The sequence below is a fragment of the Loxodonta africana genome, chromosome 3, assembly GCF_030014295.1.
Source record: "Loxodonta africana isolate mLoxAfr1 chromosome 3, mLoxAfr1.hap2, whole genome shotgun sequence".
Taxonomy (NCBI): Eukaryota; Metazoa; Chordata; class Mammalia; order Proboscidea; family Elephantidae; genus Loxodonta; species Loxodonta africana.
In genome coordinates this window covers 63,959,414-63,979,543 of record NC_087344.1, presented here as the reverse complement: position 1 = coordinate 63,979,543, position 20,130 = coordinate 63,959,414, and the positions used below count along the sequence as shown (strand labels likewise).

The following is a 20,130-nucleotide window of genomic DNA, read 5'->3' as shown; positions in this document are numbered from 1 at the left end:
GCCTGGGGTCTTAAAAGTCTGCGAGAGCCATCTAAGATACACCTACTGATCCCATCCCGGCTGGAGCAAAGGAGAATGAAGAAAACCAAAGACGCTAGAGAAAGATCAGTCCAAAGGACTAATGGACCACAACTACCACAACCTCCACCAGACTGAGCCCAGTAACAACTAGATGGTGGCCAGCTACCACCACCAACTGCTCTGACAAGACTCAATACAGGGTCCTAGACAGAGAAGGAGAAAAATGTAGAACAAAATTCAAAATTCACACACACACATAAAAGACAGACTTGCTGGATTGAGAGACACTGGAGAAACCCCAAAGGTATGACCCCCAGACACCCTTTTAACTCAGTACTGAAGTCACTCCCAAGGTTCACCCTTCAGCCAAAGATTAGACAAATCTATTAAAAAAAACCAAACCTGTTGCCATCTTCTGACTCATAGCAACTCTATAAGACAGAGTAAAACTGCCCTATGGAGTTTATAAGGAGCACCTGGTGGAAGTGAACTGCCGACCTTTTGATCAGCAGCCCGTAGCTCTTAACCACTAACACCAATAGGGTTTCCAGACAGGTCTACAGGGCAAACAGCAACACACAAGGAACATGCTTCACAGTTCAATCATGTATACAAGACTAAATGGGCACACCAGCCCAAAACCAAAGACAAAAAAGGCAGGAAGGAACAGAAAACTGGACAAATGAAAACAGGGAATCCAGGGTAGAGAAGAGGAAAGTGTTGACACATCGTGGGCTGGCAACAATGTCACAAAACAATGTGTGTTAACTGCTTAATGAGAAGCTAATTGCTATGTAAACTTTCACCTAAAGCACAATAAAATATAAAAATAAACAGCTCTTTAACATCTTAACTTCAAGATAGCCAGTGGCCATTAAAACTTCTAGCTTTTAAAGATAAATGCGAAGAGGGAGCATATAGAACAACAGAGGCTTTGCAGCAAGACAAACCTGTGTTCAAATTCCAGCTCTGCTACTTACTAACTGGTGATCTTGGCAAAGTTATCTTTTTTGAATTTCAATTCCTTGTCTGTTAAATGGAAACCGTTTTTTAACTATCTTACAGTACTACTGCCAGAATCAGAGATATGAAAAAAAGTACCTGATATATAAACCAAGCCAAACCCATTGCGCCTTGAGTCAATTCCACTCCTAGCAACCCTACACAACAGAGTAGAGCTGCCCCATATGGTTTACAAGGAGTGGCTGGGAGATTCAAACTGCCTACCTTTTGGTTAGCACCCGAGCTCTTAAAACACTATGCTGCCCAAGCTCCACCTGATATATGGATGTCCAAAAATGGTTAAAAAATGGGGGGAATACCTATACTGTTAGGTAAAAAAAGCAGAATAAATACTATATACAACATAATTATAACTGCGTATATACACACTTACACACTTGTGTAGGTGAAGATGGGAAGGAAAAAAGACAAAATGAAGAATGGTTATATCAGAGTAGAGGGATTATGGGTGCTCTTTCACCTTCTACACTTTTATAATTTGGTTCTATTTTACAACAAAAATGCAAAATATAAAAATATTCATACAAAATTTGCACGTTGCAATTTTTTTTACACACACATACTCAAAGTTCTATCTGCCAACCACACTCTAACAAAAAAGTTCACATTAAGTCAAGAGCATATTTAAGTCTATATTTTCTAAATGGCTTCAGTATTACACAAGTGATGTGGCTAAAGTCTGAACTTTGACACATTCAGCAGGCAGGCTACTGAACATCTCATAAGCACCACCAGAAACAATAGCAAGTAAGAGTTCAAATGAACTGAAAAGAAGAGTAACTGCCTGCCCCTTCCTTCTTCTCTCCATATCCAATAGCTCAAACATAGGGTTTAGCCATTTTCCTTTCTTCATCTTTCCACTCATTATCTTTTCCAATCCATCTTCCCAGATCCAACTCAAATCCAGTCTCTTCCACGAAAATTTTCTGTTGGGTCTAGTCCTAACTAACTTTTCTTTTGTACTTGACCTTGTGCTATAAGTTAATATATACACTGTCTGTACTGTCTCATTTACGGTATCATGTCATAATTCCTTGATATCTTCTATGGCTAACTGGAATTAAATCAATTCAACAAGAAATTATTTGTTTATTCAGCAAGTGATGAAAAGCATTAGGACACTGTTTATTGGTCTAATTGTTAGAATTTAGTCCAAAGGAGGTGGCAAATGATGCTGCCATATGAGCCAAGTTACCTGTTTTTCTGTAGAGGAGAAAGGCAGAAGGGGTGATATGAGCTGCCACACTCAGAATCTTTCTTCTTGCTCATTTGTAGGCTTGTAGGGATTCATTGGTAAATGTAGAAAAGCAAAAAGCAATCAATTGAATTTACCCTAAAATTCAGGGGAAGAGAGCTTTTTCTCTTCTACATGAAATTCCAGAACAGCTACAGGAAACAGTGCTTTATTATACTGTCCCTTAACTAGGGCAGGCAAAGCCAAGGCTATAGCTACCCCTCCTCCTGTGAGCTGTTCCTTCCTCATCCCCTCCTCCCAGGATTAAATAACCCAACACACCCACAAGAGATACTGAACAGGCAGAATCTTCACACTTCTCCAATTTCAAAACAGATTCCCCAACTCTAACATTCATGCGCCATAACCCGCACCTTAGAAACGTATGTCAACCAGTGGGTTTCAAATTATGCTTCACACTGGAGATGCTTCAGGGATCTGCCAGGGGAAAAAAGGCTGATCGTGAAGTCAGCTGTTCAAGAGGTTCTGCATAAGGTTTTGTTTGGGGGGGGGGGGGGGGAAGAATTTCACTGTTAAAACGGTTATGGAACTAATCTTTTACTTCTGTAGCCAAGGAGAATGGCTCTGAGTAGTTTTTGGTTTGAACTACACATGGTAGCTACTAAATGATTATAGCATTGTTAACTAGCCCTTGTCCCACAAATGTTTAAGTCTGGGAAAAAAAGCAGTCCCCCTCTGGGTCAATCTTTAGCTATAGCAAAATAATGTTATTTTTAATACCCAACTGTATTTCAGTGTTATATGATCTTACTTCCCTAAATACTTCTCTTTAAGGCTTAGAACAGACAGCTTGGAATATACTGAGACTGTCTGGGGTAAGGACAAATGCAGAGTCTGCTGAACTACAGAGACCAAAATCTTTAAACCTCTAACAGCAAAGCAATCTCATACTGCTTTTATTAAGCAGAAATCGACTGGCATTTTCAGTCATCTGGTGCCTCTCTGTAACCTGTAAATAAGCTATTTCCTATTTCTTGAAGTTCTCTTCAAGATATAATAACCCTTGCCTTGTTCACTTTCTGAAGCTCAGACTACTTCCTCTCAATCTCTCTTCTTCCTCATTAACCCATTCTTTGAATTTTGGTGTCTGAGGGTTCTTTTTTTGTCCTCTCTTCTCATGCCCCAAGAGCCAAACACGCTACAGGGTTAAAACACCAGCTCTACTTTCTTAGCCTGTGTGATTTTGCAAAGTTATTTACTCTTTTCCGTGCCTCAGTGTCTTAACCTGGAAAACTGAGAAAACTGCACCTACTTTACAAGGATATGAGAATTAAATGCACATGTATGTAAAAATGTATATTCAGAACTGACAGCCATATGCTAGACATTGTTTAGAACATTCAATAACTGTTAACTATCCTTACTGTCTCATGAAGTCCTTCTAAACACTATTTCTAAAAGTCATCTTCAAATTTTAACCCTTGCATGCTGCTCCTCTTATACTCTCTAATATTTATAACTAGTCAGAAAATCAAGAAGCTCTGGTGGCAAAATGGTTAAGCGCTTGGCTGCTAATGAAAAGGTCAGCGGTTTGAACTCAGCAACCGCTCCATGGGAGAAAGATGTGGCAGTCTGCTTCCATAAAGATTTACGACCTTAGAAACCCTATGGGGCAGTGTGACTCTGTCCTACAGGATCCCTACGAATCAACTAGACAGCACTGGGTTTGGGTTTTTGTTTTGTCAATAAAATTGTCTACTACATTCTCCAAATTCAACTTTCCTATTCCCACTGTCTTGGTTCGGGGCCTTTTTCTCCCAGACAGTATTTAGGCCTCTCAATTGATCTCTGAGCCATCTACCTATCTTGCTTCATACAACAGATAAGTATTTATTTCCCCATGTATAAAAATGAGATAATTACCTCATAGGGCTGTTGTGGCAATTAAAGTTAAGACTATGAAAGTGCCTAAAGTCCTTGGATGGAGGATACAGTTTGCGCTCAAACACTAAACATTGGCAGTTCAAACCCACCCAACAAGGCAGTAGAAGAAAGGTCTGGTGATCTCCTTCTGTAACGATTATAGCCAAGAAAACCCTATGGAGCAGTTCTACTCTGTAACACATGGGGTCACTGTTAGTAGGAATCGAGTTGATGGCAATGAGTTTTGTTTTATGAAAGTGCCTAGTATGGTGCTCAGTAAGTGCTTCATTCTTCCCATCCTCTGTACTGTTGCTCCCTAATCAACTACTCCTCTCATCGGCCCACTAAACACAAAAGTATAGGATAAAAATCCAGAACACTTCATATACTGGGCCTAACCAACCTCTCCAGGTTTATCACTTACCATTCTATAACACATTAAACTTCTCATCATTCTGAAAACATATCATAAACCGTATCAGAAGACAATGCTTTTGAACACGTCTCCTCTTCCTAGAACGCCTTACTCCCTCCCCACTTTCTTATATGGCAAACTCCATATACCAAACAGTGGTCCATGGGCTTTGGGGTTAGAGCCTGAACAGCTCTCTGAATGAAGTTCCAACATGAATGTTGATATTTTCATTGATGTTAAAGAGTAAGATGAATAGGAAACAAAGACATGTCAGAGCTTCGTTTCTTCATCAATGATCTGGGCAACTTTTTTGCTAAATCAGGTAATTTTCAAATACTAAGAAGTATTCAAATTTTTGTGTTATTCACAAAACATAGCAGCTATAAACATGATACCCTTTTAAGTTTAATCTGCATTAATATTTCCTCCATCACTTTACGTCTAGACGATGAATAAATCAAGCCCAAAGAAATCATTTGCCAATTTCCACAGTCTAAATAACATGGCTGGTTTCGAACTACCAACGTGATACCACTAAATGTGGGGTTGATGAGAGATGTGCAGTAGCACAATATTATATACTGATGCAACAAACGTAAATAACCTCACAAGTGATGAGTTTGGGTATCTGTTACCTTTTAATACCAAAAAAAAAGTTGCCACGGAGTTAATTCTTACTCAGGGTGACCTCATGTGTTACAAAGTAGAACTGTGCTCCATAGCGTTTACGGGTGTGACCTTTCAGAAGCAGACTGCCAGGCCTTTCTTCTGAGGCACCTCTGGGTGGGTTCAAACCATCAACCATTCGTGCCACCCAAGGACTCTGTCCTTTTAATACAAAGGTATTTAATTTAAAGTTTATGGGATTTAATTGTAATCTGTAATATTACAAATTATGGTTTATCATAATGTAATTTAAATACTAATATATTTAATAAAATGTATTTAATTTTAATTTGATATAATTTGTTTAATAATGATGTTTAACAACCAGTTTCCTAAAATTCTTGAGAGCTAAACAGCTCAAAACTAGCCAGCGTCAAAAGCTCATGGGAAAAACTTACACCGAACCACAAAAAAAAAAAAAAAAAGAGCCAAACCAGTTGCTACCGAGTCAATTCTGACTCACATGAGTTTTACCAAACAGCACTATATATTCTTTAAGGATTCATACACAGTAAAAAGGAGCCCTGGTGGCAAAGTGGTAAAGCACAAAGTTGCTAACCAATAGGTTGATAGTTCGAACTCACCAGTGGCTCCACAGGAGAAAGATGGGGCAGTCTGCTTCTGTAAAGATTACAGCCTTGAAAACCCTATGGGGTAGTTTACTCTGTCCTACAGGGCCACAAGTCAGAATCAACTCGACGGCGATGGGTTATGTTGAAATACCAGCTCCACCATTTGTTAGTTATAAGGCCCTGGACAAATAACCTTTATGAGCCTGCTTCCTCATCTGAAATATGAGAATGACACTATCAAATAAGACAGCTAAAATTTTATGTACACTGTTTGCCAGGCACTGTGTTATCATTTGAGTGCTTATTACTCTATTATTTCTGATTCTATTTGACAAGGCTCAAATGTTATCTCCTCCACGAAGCCTTCCTTAATTTCACCAGATTATTACTCTTCTCTAAAATGCCAAAAAAAAAAAAAAAGTCTTCATTCCTCTATTACAGCTCTCATCTCATATTTTACCGATTTTGTTATCCTCCTAACAACACTGTCACCATGGCAAGGACGGTGCCTCATTTATCTGTTCCATCCCAGCAATTAACGAACATTTATTGAAAGACGGGTGTAAGTGACACAGTACAAAGATTGAAATTCAGTGTCATTTATTCTCCTCTAGTCCTTCTTTAAGGACGCTGTAGAAAGAGGCATTTTTATCTACCCACAAAACAATGAAGGTGATAAGTAATGCAAGAATTTCCTCAACACTTTTGGCATAAAGTCAAGTAAATTTATCTTCAAGAAGTAGACATAAGTGGCCTTAGAATTTTACCCAAAAAAAAAAGAAAAATGTTCAGGTTTGCTATCTCAATTAAAACAGGATGCCCACTCATTAACTCTGAAGAAACCTGTTGCCATGGAGTCGATCTCGACTCATGGCAACCCGGGACAGAGGAGAACTGCCCCATAGGGTTTCCAAGGAGTGCCCGGTGGGTTTGAACCGCCAAACTCTTAATTAAACACTATGCGCAGCAACCACCCATCTGTCAGGGGAGGCTTGCACATTGCTCTGATGCTGAACAGGTTTCAGCAGTTTCCAGACTAAGATGGGTAGGAAGAAAGGCATGGCAATCTATTTCTGAAAAGTCAGCCAGTGAAAATCCTATGGATCTACAGAAGATTCTACAGAAGAATCCTGATCAAAAGGGGGAAAATGGAGAAGAGAATTTCAAAGTCTCATGGAATCCTGACTTTCCTGGAGTCATGGAAGCTGGATGAGCCCCTGAAGCTATTGCCCTGAGATAATCTTTGAACCTTACATCAAAAATATCCCCTGAAGTTTTCTTAAAACCAAATAATAGTTTAACTTAATTGGTAAAGATTGTCTGCTTTGAGCACCGTGCTCTTTTAAGATCTACCTATATGGAATAGAACTGACAACAGTAACTCAAAAGATTAGTCAGGAACCTTAAGGGACGGTGAGTTCATGTTAACGGAGAAGAACTCAGAAATGGATGAGAATGGTTGCACAACTCTAAGAATGTAATCAATGTTACTGAATTACACATGTAAAAACTGCTGAGTTGGTGTATGTTCTGCTCTGTATATTCTCAACAAGAAAAAAAGTTATATTAAAAAAAAAAAAACCTATGGATTACAACAGTACAATCCACAACCAGTCCTGGGCACAGGACCAGGCAGCATTTCGTTCCATTGTGCACAGGGTCACCATGAGTCAGCGGCTGACTGGTCAGCAGCCAACAACAGCAGTGTAAGTAACAATTTTCTTATTAATACTTACACAGCATACGTATTTAAAAACAATAACTACATATATACCTAACCTGCCCCAAGACTCATTCAGAATCCACCAATCTTTTCTGTCATCCATGTCCTTCCGACCTCAAGTCCTTTCTTATTTCTTATATATAATAAATATTTAGGTCAGAAATTTCAGAACAGAAAACAATGACCTGCCCAGAAAGACATTTTAGTAGCATCAACACCTCTCCATGAACCTCAGATGTTACCTTGGGCCAGCTAACCTTCTATCCTTGGTTTGTCTAGTCTAGAATAAGAATAAACTACCCGGGTGTGAATCTCCTCTACAAGGTACTTAATAAATGCTCTTTTAACCTCTACTTGAAACTCTCCAGTGACTAAGAACTCCATTTTTAGTTAGTATACTTAGAAAGTTCTCCCTTTTATTTACAGAAATCTTCCCTCCTATAATCTCTTATCCATTTGGTCTAGTACTGCTCTTGGCAAGAAGAATAAAACAGCTATCCTAGTTCCGCTTTAAATTCTTATAGGCTAAATATCCTGCCCTTCACTTCCTATTGCCTTTCAAACACAAAAGTTACATCAAGGAGGTCTTCCATACCATCTCGAATTGCACCTTATTCCTTTCCTTGTCCTTGAAAACTCTTAGTACTTTTTTTCTGACCAACTGTGTACCTTTCTCAGTAGATTCTTTCCACATCAATTTTCATGAACATTTCATTCAACACCCCCCTTTCCTAATCTAATCTCCAAGCTTCGTTTTTAGGAAACCCTTTCCATGTAGAACAGAATTAGACTTGGTCTTCAACTGTATCATGTGAGAAAGGTGTGGCAGTCTGCTTCTGTAAAGATTACAGCCTTGGAAACCCTAAGGAGAGCTCTACTCTGTCCTACAAGGTCCTTATGAGTTGGAATCAACTCGATGGCAGCAGGTTTGATTTTTTTGGGTTTGAAGTATATAGGACTTCCTATTCCAAGTTATCATCCATACAGTGTCACAGATTTGGGCCTTTCTGCACCCATGTTCACTCTTCCCAAAGCACCTCTGGCTATCTTCTATATAGTCTTAAAGGCTCAGCTCAGAGATGACTTCTTCCAGGAGATTCTTCTATGACCTAGCTATCCACACTCCAGGCTGAATTAGGTAATCTCCTGCAAGCTTACAAATTGGCACCCTGCGTACATCTTGAGAAAACACTTTCTATTTTGTAATGTTATCTGTCACTAATGTAATGTAAAGGTCCCTGATGACACATTCCTGATTTCTCTGTAGTGTCCAGCATACAGTAATGATGTTATTCAAAGAAAAGATAAATAATTTCACCTCAATTCCTAAACGTTGTAATATTCAAAGACACTCCAAATCACCATTTTTTTAGGTCTTCTACTTGAAAACAGGAATAATCCTAGAGGTATTTAGGAAATCCTGCCATTTCTACTTAATAACAGTATTTTAAAAACTACAAATCTTACAATGTTGTTACCATAACCACACCTTCCTAACATTTCTCTCCCTACTCTCCATTAGTTTTCCAGTTATTTCAGAAAAATCATTTTACCCAAGGGCCTGATTGAGTCTAATATTATGCTAGGAAGTTTTAAGAGAATCACTCCTTAGTCCCCTCGACTATGCCACTTTCCCGTATTTTTTTAGTAGTTAATCAGAAGACAAAAATTAAACACTTATTTCATGAGGTTTATAAAAGACCTATCATTAATGTAGGGAGTAACTCTTTGCCAGCCTATTCCTAAATTGAGTCAAAAGGGAAAGGTTCTTAACTCGCTGTTGCCTACTTCTGAATAATAGCTGCATAGTAAGTCCCTCAACAAAAAAGTGAAGGCAGGGAGAAGTAAAAGGCTCACACAGCAACAGATAGCACAGCAAAGACCTTCAAAAAAAGCACACCCTTTGAGCCAGCAATACCACTAAAGAACAGATGCGAATCAATATTTATATAAAAGCATATTCACTGCAGTGTTATTCCAGTTGGAAAAAAAATTGTAAAGAAGCTGAAGTATTCAACAATTTTGTTAGGTGCCGTTGAATTGATTCTGACTCATAGCAACCCTTTAGGACAGAGCAGAACCGCCCACTAGGCTGAAATCTTTAGAGGAACAGATCGCCAGGTCTTTTCTCCCGCAGAGTGGCTGGTGGGTTTCAACTGTCAGCCTTTCGGTTAACAGCCAAACACTTAAGCATCGTACCACCAGGGCACTTATTCAACACTTAGGAATTGGTGAATTATAAGCTTACGACAGAATAATGAAGCCATCAAAGAATTTATATCACAGAAGAATATATAACAACTGGGGAAAAATTCTAAATAAATACAAACAGCAGGTTACAAAACAGCATCTGAAATATACAACAAGGCAAACTACACTATCAAAGATGTGGCTAAAAATTGCTGAAAGATTCAAGCTGGATACATCTAATGCTTAAAGGTTATATGATAATAAATTAGACCATGTGACAGAACAAGGCAGTAATAGGCAAAAATGCCTGTAGCTTTGTTGCAGTGTGTTCTGCCAAGATACATGCCCAATCTTAGAACTTTAGAACAGCTGTGACATCATCCTCAGGATGAAGTTTCTTCAAGTATTTCCCCATTTATTTATTGAGTTACCACCACCATTTGGCATGAAGATTTTCTGCCATCTTGTTAATAATACAAAGGCAGGCACACAAACACTCCACAGTATTGGGGTGTAACCCCTCAATAAGCTATCAATCTCATTCTCATTAAACTTGCTGGGTCCTAAAAAAGGTCTAATAAATACTGAAAAAGAACAGTTCCCACAGTTATGTAAGGACTTTGAGGATAACAGTGGGCATAAGAGAAGTAAGGCAATACTGCCTGAAATGGTAACTGGGCTTAGAAGCAATCATAGGGACCTTCCTGAAATCCCAGCTCTTCTTACAGAAAGTAAACCAAAAAGTAATCTGACACAAGCATAATCAAAGCTTTTTTTTTTCCCCCAGTGGTTTGTTCACCAGCCTGAGAACAATTAGGATACTCATTAATTCCGTCTTTATGGGATGGTTTTGCAGAAGAACCACTAGCTTAACAAAGACCCTAGGTTTATTACACTCACTCTATGAAAACATTAAAAGAGCTGGTCAATGCCAACATATGAATCTCACACCTATTTATGAAGCTCAATTATCATTCCCTGAAGCCACTCTAATGAATTTAATCCAAATACACACTCAATTAAAAGTTTATATATAAAAGTGAGCAGCTCTAACATAAGTTTCCCCACTGGTCCTAACATATGTAAGTTTATCCTACGTGGTATGCATTCCTAAAAAAAATTCCTGTCTTTGCCTTACTGTTTTTAATCACAAAACATAGATATATGAAAGACTTTGCAAAATGAAGGAAAGCAGAATCATATTAAGCATAGATATTAAGCACATTTCATGTTCCAAGTACCTAGATGTCTCTCACATGTTAATAACCCTGCTATGACTCATTTGGTATGCCTCAGAAGACACCTTTAGCATCCTTCAAAAAAATTAGTCAACTATCCTTTGCTACAGGATTATGGTAGATTTTAAACTGTTAAACTTTGGAGAGGGGCGTTTAAAGGACTATCAAAAAAAGAAGAAAGTTTTTCTCTAACAGCCAACTTTTCAATAATCTGGCTTTCTATCCCCAATGTTTTTCATGTCATGTCAATTTCTTGCCCATCTGTACATACTAGGAGGTAAGATAGCAACCATCCTGCTTTAGTTCAAAGACTGCACCTCACAGTTACACGTTACAGAGATGATCTACCAAAAAACTCTCCTCCTATTATGGCTTACAAAATATAACCTAACAGTTCTTATAACAATGAGTACCTCAGGTCCTAGACCAAATATCCAAGATCCCTATGAATGCATGACATATATAATAAAAATATATTTACATAAACTTGTTAGGTTTTCTCTTATATTTTACAAATGAGGCTAAACAGTTCAGAATTCTCTCAACAATTAATGTACAAAAATGTTTTTCCTGCCCATCTTTCACCTACTTCCTATATTTAAGTGTGTCAGTTCTAATATATGATCTGTCCCAACTAGTTTATCGTCCTCTTATGGCTTACATTCATTGACTACCCAAGGAGTAAGCACTAACCCAACTCTTTCAAGTAAGTTCAACTCTAGTTTGAACCCATTCTCCATCACTCCACCCAAAATTTAGGGAAAAATTCTTCCCACTTCTTACAGAGGAAATCTGTAGAAAGTGACCTTTCAGGAATATAATAAAATAATAAGGGCAAGGGAACAGTATTTTCTGAGTTTCCCAAGGTTTATATAATAAACATTGTATAAACATTAAACTTTTATAATGGGAAGGCATGGGAAAAAAACAAGCAAGCTAAACACCACCAAAGACAGGAGCACGCCTCTTAACACTACCAGTTGTCACAGGCAGGTAGAAAAGCTTGTGACACATCAACTCTTGAAAATAACCACAGTACCCTACTTAGGCCAAAGGTTGGTTAATGCCAACGGAGAACTTTTTTTCTACTGTATTACGGCCTCAGCCTCTTCCTACTTTAATTTCCATGGTTCTATCATTTCAAATATTCCCTATCCATTTCTTTCAGATTCATTCTTCACATCTTCACCTATATTATGTAATTTCAGTTTCTCTGCATTGTTTTTGCTTTCCTTCAATTTAAGCCCACATTTCTGCCCTCTACTGTTCCCACATTCCTTCCCATTAGGGTTGAAACAGTAAGACCAATTATACTTCCACACTTGAACTGTTAAGTGATAGCTGTGTTATTTACAGAGCTTTTACTAATGGTTTCCTGTAATACCTCTCCTGTTGTAATTCCTCCTCCTTCCCTAAAAATCTTAAGAATGGTAAGCTGGTTACCTTTTTAACACTTTCTTCTTCCTCTTGGCGTTTCTCATAGTGTGAGAAGTCATCAAAAATGGAAGTGGTGTGCTTATAGCTGGCTATGATTTTCAACACCTGCTTAGCCTTTTCCAGAGGCACTTCTTGAGTGTCCCTGGAGTTGGTCACTGGTTTATTCTCGTTGTTCTCTAGACGAATGTGTCGCAGTTGGCTATTGGGAACGTCCTTCACAAAAATCCACCTGACATCAAAACGACCCTTCCATTTGTCCTGGGACCACACACCTGCACACGTGTTGTAGTCCACAGCAGATTTCATTTCTGCAACGCCACAGAAGTGTCCACTGCCGTTGACACTGAAAAGTAAGTAAACGGGACCTTTCCCGTTCATGGAGCGATAAGCAGCATCCAGTCTCTTGTTACCATGCTCTGTGCTGCACCAAATATTATATTTAATGGAACGGTGGATATCGTCCTCAGAGTAGCTCTTAATGATGAAAACCCGGCCATGTTTCAGATTCCAGTCAAAATCCTTGGGGTTATAGTTATTAATGGATCGCAGCTTCTCCAACACTGGATGGGGCTCTGAAGGAGCAGATCCAGAACCAGCCTGAGACTGTCCTACTCCGTTACCATCCACCCCATTATGACCAAACCCACTGCCACGGTTCCGAGGTGCTACCCAGCGGGCTGGCTGAGCTGCCTGTTGCTGAACTGAGAGCTGGGCAGGCTGTGGTGGAGGTGGGGGCAATGGCTGTGTCTGTTGCCCTACTGATGCCTGAGCCACTGGTGGGCTATTGTTAGCCTGCTGACCTAGAGGTTGAGGAGACCCCTGGGTTGACTGCTGACCTATATTCTGAACCAAAGCCTGTGAGGGGGCTTTTGCCACAGGACCCTTGTTATCCCAAGTTCCAATATCCATGTTATGCTTTATTGGAGGTGGTGGAAGACTTGACCCTGCAATGCCATTCTTGGTCTTCAACTTAGGTTGCTGTTTTGCAGGCTTGCTAGCAATATCAGCCCAAGATGCTGGTTTTGGAGGAGCAATGGTAGCTGGAGGCAAACTATTGGAAGCCACGATGTTACTAGTAATGGACCCGCTACCAACAGCAGAACCTACAACTTTTGGAACATTGCTTGCAACTTCTGTGCTACCCAACTTCAACGCTGCCATCCCTTGGTCTATAGTATTCATGCCAGGAGCCTTATTCAGGGTCTCATTGGCAAAAGCTGACTGTCCATCAATCATGGCTCCACCTAAGGAGCTAGGTGCATAAGCATAATTGCTACTATATCCAGAGCTCTGAGTAGACTGTCCCTGAGAACTGTTATTTCCCCATGCTGAGAAGTCAATCCCACTGGGAAAGAAATTAAAACCATGCTGACCAAGAAATGGAGTGCTACCTAGGGCTCCTGGTTGCCCAAACATTGCATCTGGTAGGAAGTGGGGCTCTCCGTTGCTCAGTTGTCCATAAGAAGTTAGATAGGGCATGGCTGTGTCACCCCCAGTAGACCAAGCAGCTTCCCCTAAAGAATAGGAGAAGCCAATAGAGGGGCTGTAGTAACTGGGTAAGTAGGAGTCTGACATGGCAGTATATGCATTATTCTGTGGAGGAAAAAAAAGGCAAATTAAAATTAAACAAAAATAAGTAAAGTAACAATTAAGACATTCCCTCCCCCACTTGTTTCAGCCATTACTATGAAAAAGGGGGAGCACATTTCAGATGGTCCGTTCCCATAAAGTCACTGGTATTTCTATATTGTAAGAAACGGTTTAAATGCTTAAACTAATATATACTGATATATCAAACCCATTGTCATCGAGTCAATTCCGACCCTACAGTACAGAATAGCACTGCCCCATAGGTTTCCAAGGCTGTAAATCTTTATGGAACCAGACTACCATATCTTTCTTCTGTGGAGCAGCTGCTAGGTTTGAGCCATGAACCTTTCAGTTAGCAGCGGAGCTCGTAACCACTGCGCCACCAGGGGCCCTTATATATCGATACATGTGCCTTAAAGTTAGTGTTATAATTCAGAAAAGGAAAAAATGGCATTTCACCAACAGTGTAAGTCTTGCTCTACAGAAGTGTTCACATGTTTTCAATTAAAATTTTTCTCTTTGGATTTAAGGAGAATTTTGGCAGAATGGAGGAGTTTCAAGAGTTTCCTGCTAAAATGCACTATGATAGATCAAACAAGAAAAATTAAAAAAAAGAACTGAAGTTTCATGATCTAGCTCAAACATCTATGCAGCCATTTCTCAACCATAAACCAAAAAGTAAGGCTGACTACATCCAGTTTAGAGTATTTGCCTCTTGGCAAACCATCTGGGAGAATCAATAAATGACACTAACTAAAAATAAAGAGAAAATACACAGTGGTTTCTAGAGGATTTAAAACTACAAAAAAAAAAAAAAGTTGCTACCTAGTCTGCTTCACCTATAAAATAACTGTATGCTGAAACGCACAACTTTTTCATTAGAAATGAGTACAACTCTTAAAACACTTACAAGTGTTTATCTTTTAGAAAAAAAACCATCCTAAATAATAACCAGAAATATGAACTTATGTCTTCACATCACAGATTAGTAATTACAGATTAATAATGTCTTCACAAGACAGATTACATTCAAAAACCCCAGTCACTCTTGAGCTGAACAGTATTTTAACGTTTTGTAAACTCTATTGCTCACACAATAACCCCTTAAGTGAGAAATCACGGTTATACAAAGTTGGTCTCCATAGGTGTAGACACAGGTCAATTCAAAACAGAGTACTCTTAACTCCAAAATGGTTCTGGTAAGCTAAGAATCCATAAACTAAACAATAGGAAGTTAAGTCCTAAGAGATTTGGATGACTATGACTACCTTAAGCCCTAAATTTGTATTACCAAAGCCAACAGTACTTCTTCCTAGCTACTAAAACACAAAACTAAATTTTTCGATTAATACGGTTTGATAAAATGACAATGGCTTTTCTCTGTCGATTTAATTTTTTTCTTTAAAAAAGCGTTAAGTGTTTTCATACATCCTCTCCAATCTGTTTCTTGAAGATGATATTAAAAATTTAAATCAATGGATTAAGCTTGAAGAATTATTCCAACATGAGACAACAAAAAAAAGTATTCAAAAGTAGGTAAATTACATCTACTCTGTGCTACAACTACAAAGGACAAAGATTATCAGGTTACCCTTCTTCCTCTACTCAACCAAGACTTTGGTATTTTCTCAAACTTCTTTCTAAAACAGACACTCAAGCTTTGGCTTAATAGAGAGAGAAAAACCAAATGCACTTAACATCACAGGTTATGCCAAGATAGGGCTGAATTCCTACACCTAAGCTGGCTGGCTCCCACACGCCCTGCGCTAAAAAAAATTTTAACTAAACAATATTTTACAAGAAACTACCTCGAATTGTTTCTAAATGCATCCACTAACACTGTTATAATGATTATGTAAGAAAATTGATTCAATAGCAGGAACCCATTAATAGTTCATTCCTCTATTTTCTTCCCCCTTTTCCTGATTAACTGGTTGCCTTCTGCAAAAACTTTCTTTCAATCACTTGCTTAGGTGGTTTCCATACTTTAAATACAGAGAATTTTAAATAAGGGATCTAAAAGTTTTACGTAAAAATGCGGTTCAAATATGGGCATGCACTAATATGTCAAGTTATTCATACAGCATATGTCCCATAAGCTTCTTGATATTTCCAGACATTTCAAGTGACATCTTCTATTGTGCTTTTGGTCTATTAATCTATGGGATTATATTTATTAGCTACAGCTTTTTGTGGCTGTTTTTCAGACCCAAAATGATAACATAAAAGAACTGCTGAATCAAAACAAGTATCTACATGCACGGGCCATATTCATGTATGAACTTACATGCAACTAGTCTTCACATTAGAAGACAGATTACACTGCAAAAACCTCAATCACCCTTGACCTTTGGTTTGGGCTGAAGAGTATTTTAACTTTTTAAATTTCAGTTTAATTTCAATTCTACAGCTCACAGAACCACCCCTTAAGGTAAAAATCAGAGTTACACAAAGTCGGTCTCTATAGGTGTAAATACAGTTTAACTCAAAACAGAGTACCCTGACTCCAAAATAGTTCTGGTAATCGAAGAACCCACTAACTAGTGACCAAAGAAAGGAAGATAACTGGTTTTGCAGCACCGATTAAAGTTCAGGTGATTTTATATTAGTGCTTCCCATCACACATGAATCCAACTTTCCAAAGGGTAAAAGAGTTCCTAGTGAAAATTCAGAATATTTAACACTGGAAAGCATTTTTAAGTTTTGCACTACTCTATTCTCAGTGGGGGCGGGGGGTACAATCACTCAAACAAGTGTCACTGTTAATACACTACAAAATTTCATTAGTATTACCTCAGAGTACAATGTGTTTGCTGACAACACAGATGGGATATTAACAGTCTCTATAATATCTGTAATAACTGCCTTATAACACATTAACAGGTATTAAAAAAGGCACCCTCTGAAAATCAAATTTATTGAGATAGAGCAGAGAAACAATACTAGCATACTACACCCTTTGATCAGACATGTAAATGGTTAACTACTCACGGGCCTTGCCTGCGGACTCAAGTAAGGTTCAAAATCATCATCATTTAATCCATCCTTTTGATGTACAGATCCATTTTGTACTAAAACGGAAAAAAAATCAAATTAGGAGTGTCTCAATCCTACAGATGCCCTTCCAGACTAATCAAACATATCCTAACAAGGGAGAAAAATCTTATCAGTTAACAAAGCAAGTAAGTTTGAATTTCAAAAGGATACAGACGAGAATGAATGCTGAGCAATGTTATTAGTGAAAATGTCTCCCTCCACCCGGAGCAAGCCGATCTAAAAAAGGTTATTTTATTGGCTCCTCTAGATTTCAATTCCTTCCCGCTTCCCCTCCCCCATCACATGTGAGTACTTCCAGAGTGTGATCCACGAGGATGAAAAACAAAGACCTACAGGAAACTAAGGACCTGGGACATTTCAACACCGAATCCACTCCCACCCTTAATGAATTACTCCTGGTTCACTAAAATGCTGTTCGCCAGCTGCAGCACCACACCGATGGGGTCAAATACTTAAGTGTGAGACACCTGCGAACTCGGCGGCTCACGAAAGGTCCTCTTCCCCGGGGCGCTTCTCGGAGACCCCGCCCCTACTACTTGGCGTCCCCCTCCCGGCCCAGGGCGACCGGTGGAGCTGGGCTCACCTTTGTTTCCTTGACCTTTTGGTCTCTGAGGACGAAGAAAACGTCGCCGAGCAGCAGGTTGTCCGAGGAAGACATGGAAAAGGAAAGACATATTAAAGCACGGCCCGATAAGAAAATAAAGGGGAGAGCCTGAGAAGAGGCGTCAGGAACGGTGGTGAGGGGGTGGTTGAAAATGGGAGGCAGGGAAAAGCGCTAGGCCGGCGGGGCCGGGGAGAAAAAGCGGGGGCCGAGGCAACGACAACGAGAGGGGACCAGAGCTTCAAGGAAGGGGAAGGAAACAAGGAAGAAAAACGAGGCCCGATGAGGCGAGGGGACGCAGCGCGGCCGGTGGGCTCCGAGGCCCGGGAGGAACCGAGGAGAGCGGGCGGAGGGCGAGGCACTGGGCGCGGCCGGCCTGAGAGACCCGACACCCGGCCCGCGAGAGGCATCGCCTCGTCTCGGCCCGGCCGGGGGCAGCGGGCCCGGGCCTAGTCGGGTTCCCTCCCGCCTCACACAATGGCCGAGGCATGCGGGCCGGGCCTGTACCTGCTCCAAAAGGCTGCTGGCCGACATGGCTCTCGGATCCTCACGGGTAGCGACGGCAGTGGACTTTCCTCAGGGCTGCGGTGGCGGCAGATGAGCCCCGGCGATGGGAGCAGGCGGCGCGGCGGCGGCTTTTGTCCCTTACACTCGGGGGCCTCGGCGGACGCAGCGGAGACACAGCGCGCGGCTCGGGCTCCGGCTCCGACTCGAAGACGCTCTAGCCGCAGAGCTCAACGCCCGTCTCTATGTTTCTACGCTCGTGCCCGCCCCTCGCCTCCGAAATAAGAGCGCCGAGCGGCGGAGGCGGACAGCGCGCGGCGCGAACGCTGACTCTCGCATTCACTCACACACGCGGAAGGGGCTCGGCGCGAAGCACCCCGGGAAGGAAGAATCTGGGCCGTGGCGCCCTCTGGTGGACCGGAGGAGCGGGACCTGTGCGCTCCCTGCCTCCCCGCACCCACCGACTCCGGGTAAGGGCCTAGGAGGGCGGGGGTGGCTAGGGTCGCACCACGAGGTTTTGATCAACAGCTGGAGGGAAAGCCAACCAAAAGCTGGTTTCTAAGTGAGGGAGTGGCCCCCGGGGCCCGACAAACCTTAAAGTAAACCTACCGTCCAGCTGCAAATGACACCCCAGCCCCGTCTGGGAGGAAAGCTGGAAAGGGGTCATGGAGCCCTCAGGGAAACTTCTTGGGGGTCTTGCCTTGGGAGAGAAGCTCCCACAAGGGGCCTCGTCGCCCTCCTTTGCTAACAGAAGTCTGTTAGCTGGCTGCAGCAAAGGATGCCCAGAGTGGCAAAAATATACACAAAAAATCCGGTCCCCTGCAAGAGATTCAACGCTTGGCACTGCAGGAAGGAGAATGTACAATTCCTTTTTAGGGAAGTTGCTGGCCCGCGTGATGATCTGTTAAACTGTGGACTTTAAGAAAAATACGCTTCACACATCTACACAAAATTTTACATGTACTTTTAAGGAGCCCACAGAACCTATAAATCTGTGCATCTCAAGAAAGGGAATTAGAAGTATTTAATACCTGCTGTGTGCCAGGCTTTGTTATTAGGTGTTTTCACTCTTCAAAATAGCTATGTCTTTTTTTTTTTTTTAACGACTAAGGAAGCAGAGGTTAAACAATGTGTCCAAGGTCACAAAACCGTTAAATAGCCAGGTGCAACTGACCCTAAGAGGAACATAATGGTATCCCTCCACCTCCAGGGAAGAGATCCTGTATTCAGGAGCCAGAATCCAGAGGAGATCCAAAAGACGGGCACAAACATTTTTAATTGGAGGCAAATCCAACTCTTGCAGGGATATCTGATCCCAGAATAGCCATCTCCTAATAGCTTTTGTTGTAGCAAATAGCAGTAAACAGGTAAGTAATGCACTATTAAGTGTTCGGTTTACTGGGAAGTGTCAACCTGATACTCATCCACTCCCTGGATGCAGGAGGCTGTGGTGGACTCAGTAGTAAAATAAATAATAACAGTATCTTGGATTTTACATCACATTTTGCTTGAAAGAGCTGAAAGCGTTTTTTTTTTTTTTTTTTCTACCCAGAATCACAATTATGGTTGGAATGAGTAAGGTTAGGCACCCAGTGTGACAGGCTCTTAGTGGAGACAATAAAATGTCAAGTCTCAGAGCATGGATCCCACCTGAGGAATAAAAGAAACCTAATAATACTTTTCCTTTTTTTATTTTTTTAAGATAACCCATTAATCTCACAACCCAAATCTATGTGTAAACTGTGTAAGCAGTTGCCCGCACTTACCCTGGGAGGCGTCAAGATATTGTAAGAAGAGTATTAGGCCAGGAGTCATATTTTGGAAGGAAATTCAAAATACTTGGCTCCCCACCAGATCTGCAAAATTAGGTAAATTACTAATCTCTGAGATTCACTAATTTGATAAATAGGATAATAATACCTACCCAACCCCCGCACCCCCCCCCCCAAAAAATCCATTGCTATAATTCCAACTC

At 40.6% G+C, this 20,130-nt stretch overlaps 1 protein-coding gene across 1 annotated transcript in view; it reads right to left on the bottom strand.

The window, feature by feature from the left end:
• YTHDF2 (YTH N6-methyladenosine RNA binding protein F2) overlaps window positions 1–18,141 on the bottom strand; it is a 32,093-nt gene extending 13,952 nt beyond the window's left edge. Inside the window, 6 exon segments of the mRNA XM_010595346.3 lie at window positions 12,410–13,996; window positions 16,985–17,064; window positions 17,634–17,766; window positions 17,768–17,960; window positions 17,962–18,069; window positions 18,071–18,141. Coding sequence (XP_010593648.3) covers window positions 12,410–13,996; window positions 16,985–17,064; window positions 17,634–17,766; window positions 17,768–17,960; window positions 17,962–18,069; window positions 18,071–18,141 — 2,172 coding nt within the window.
• Between the last annotated feature and the right edge of the window lie 1,989 nt (window positions 18,142–20,130).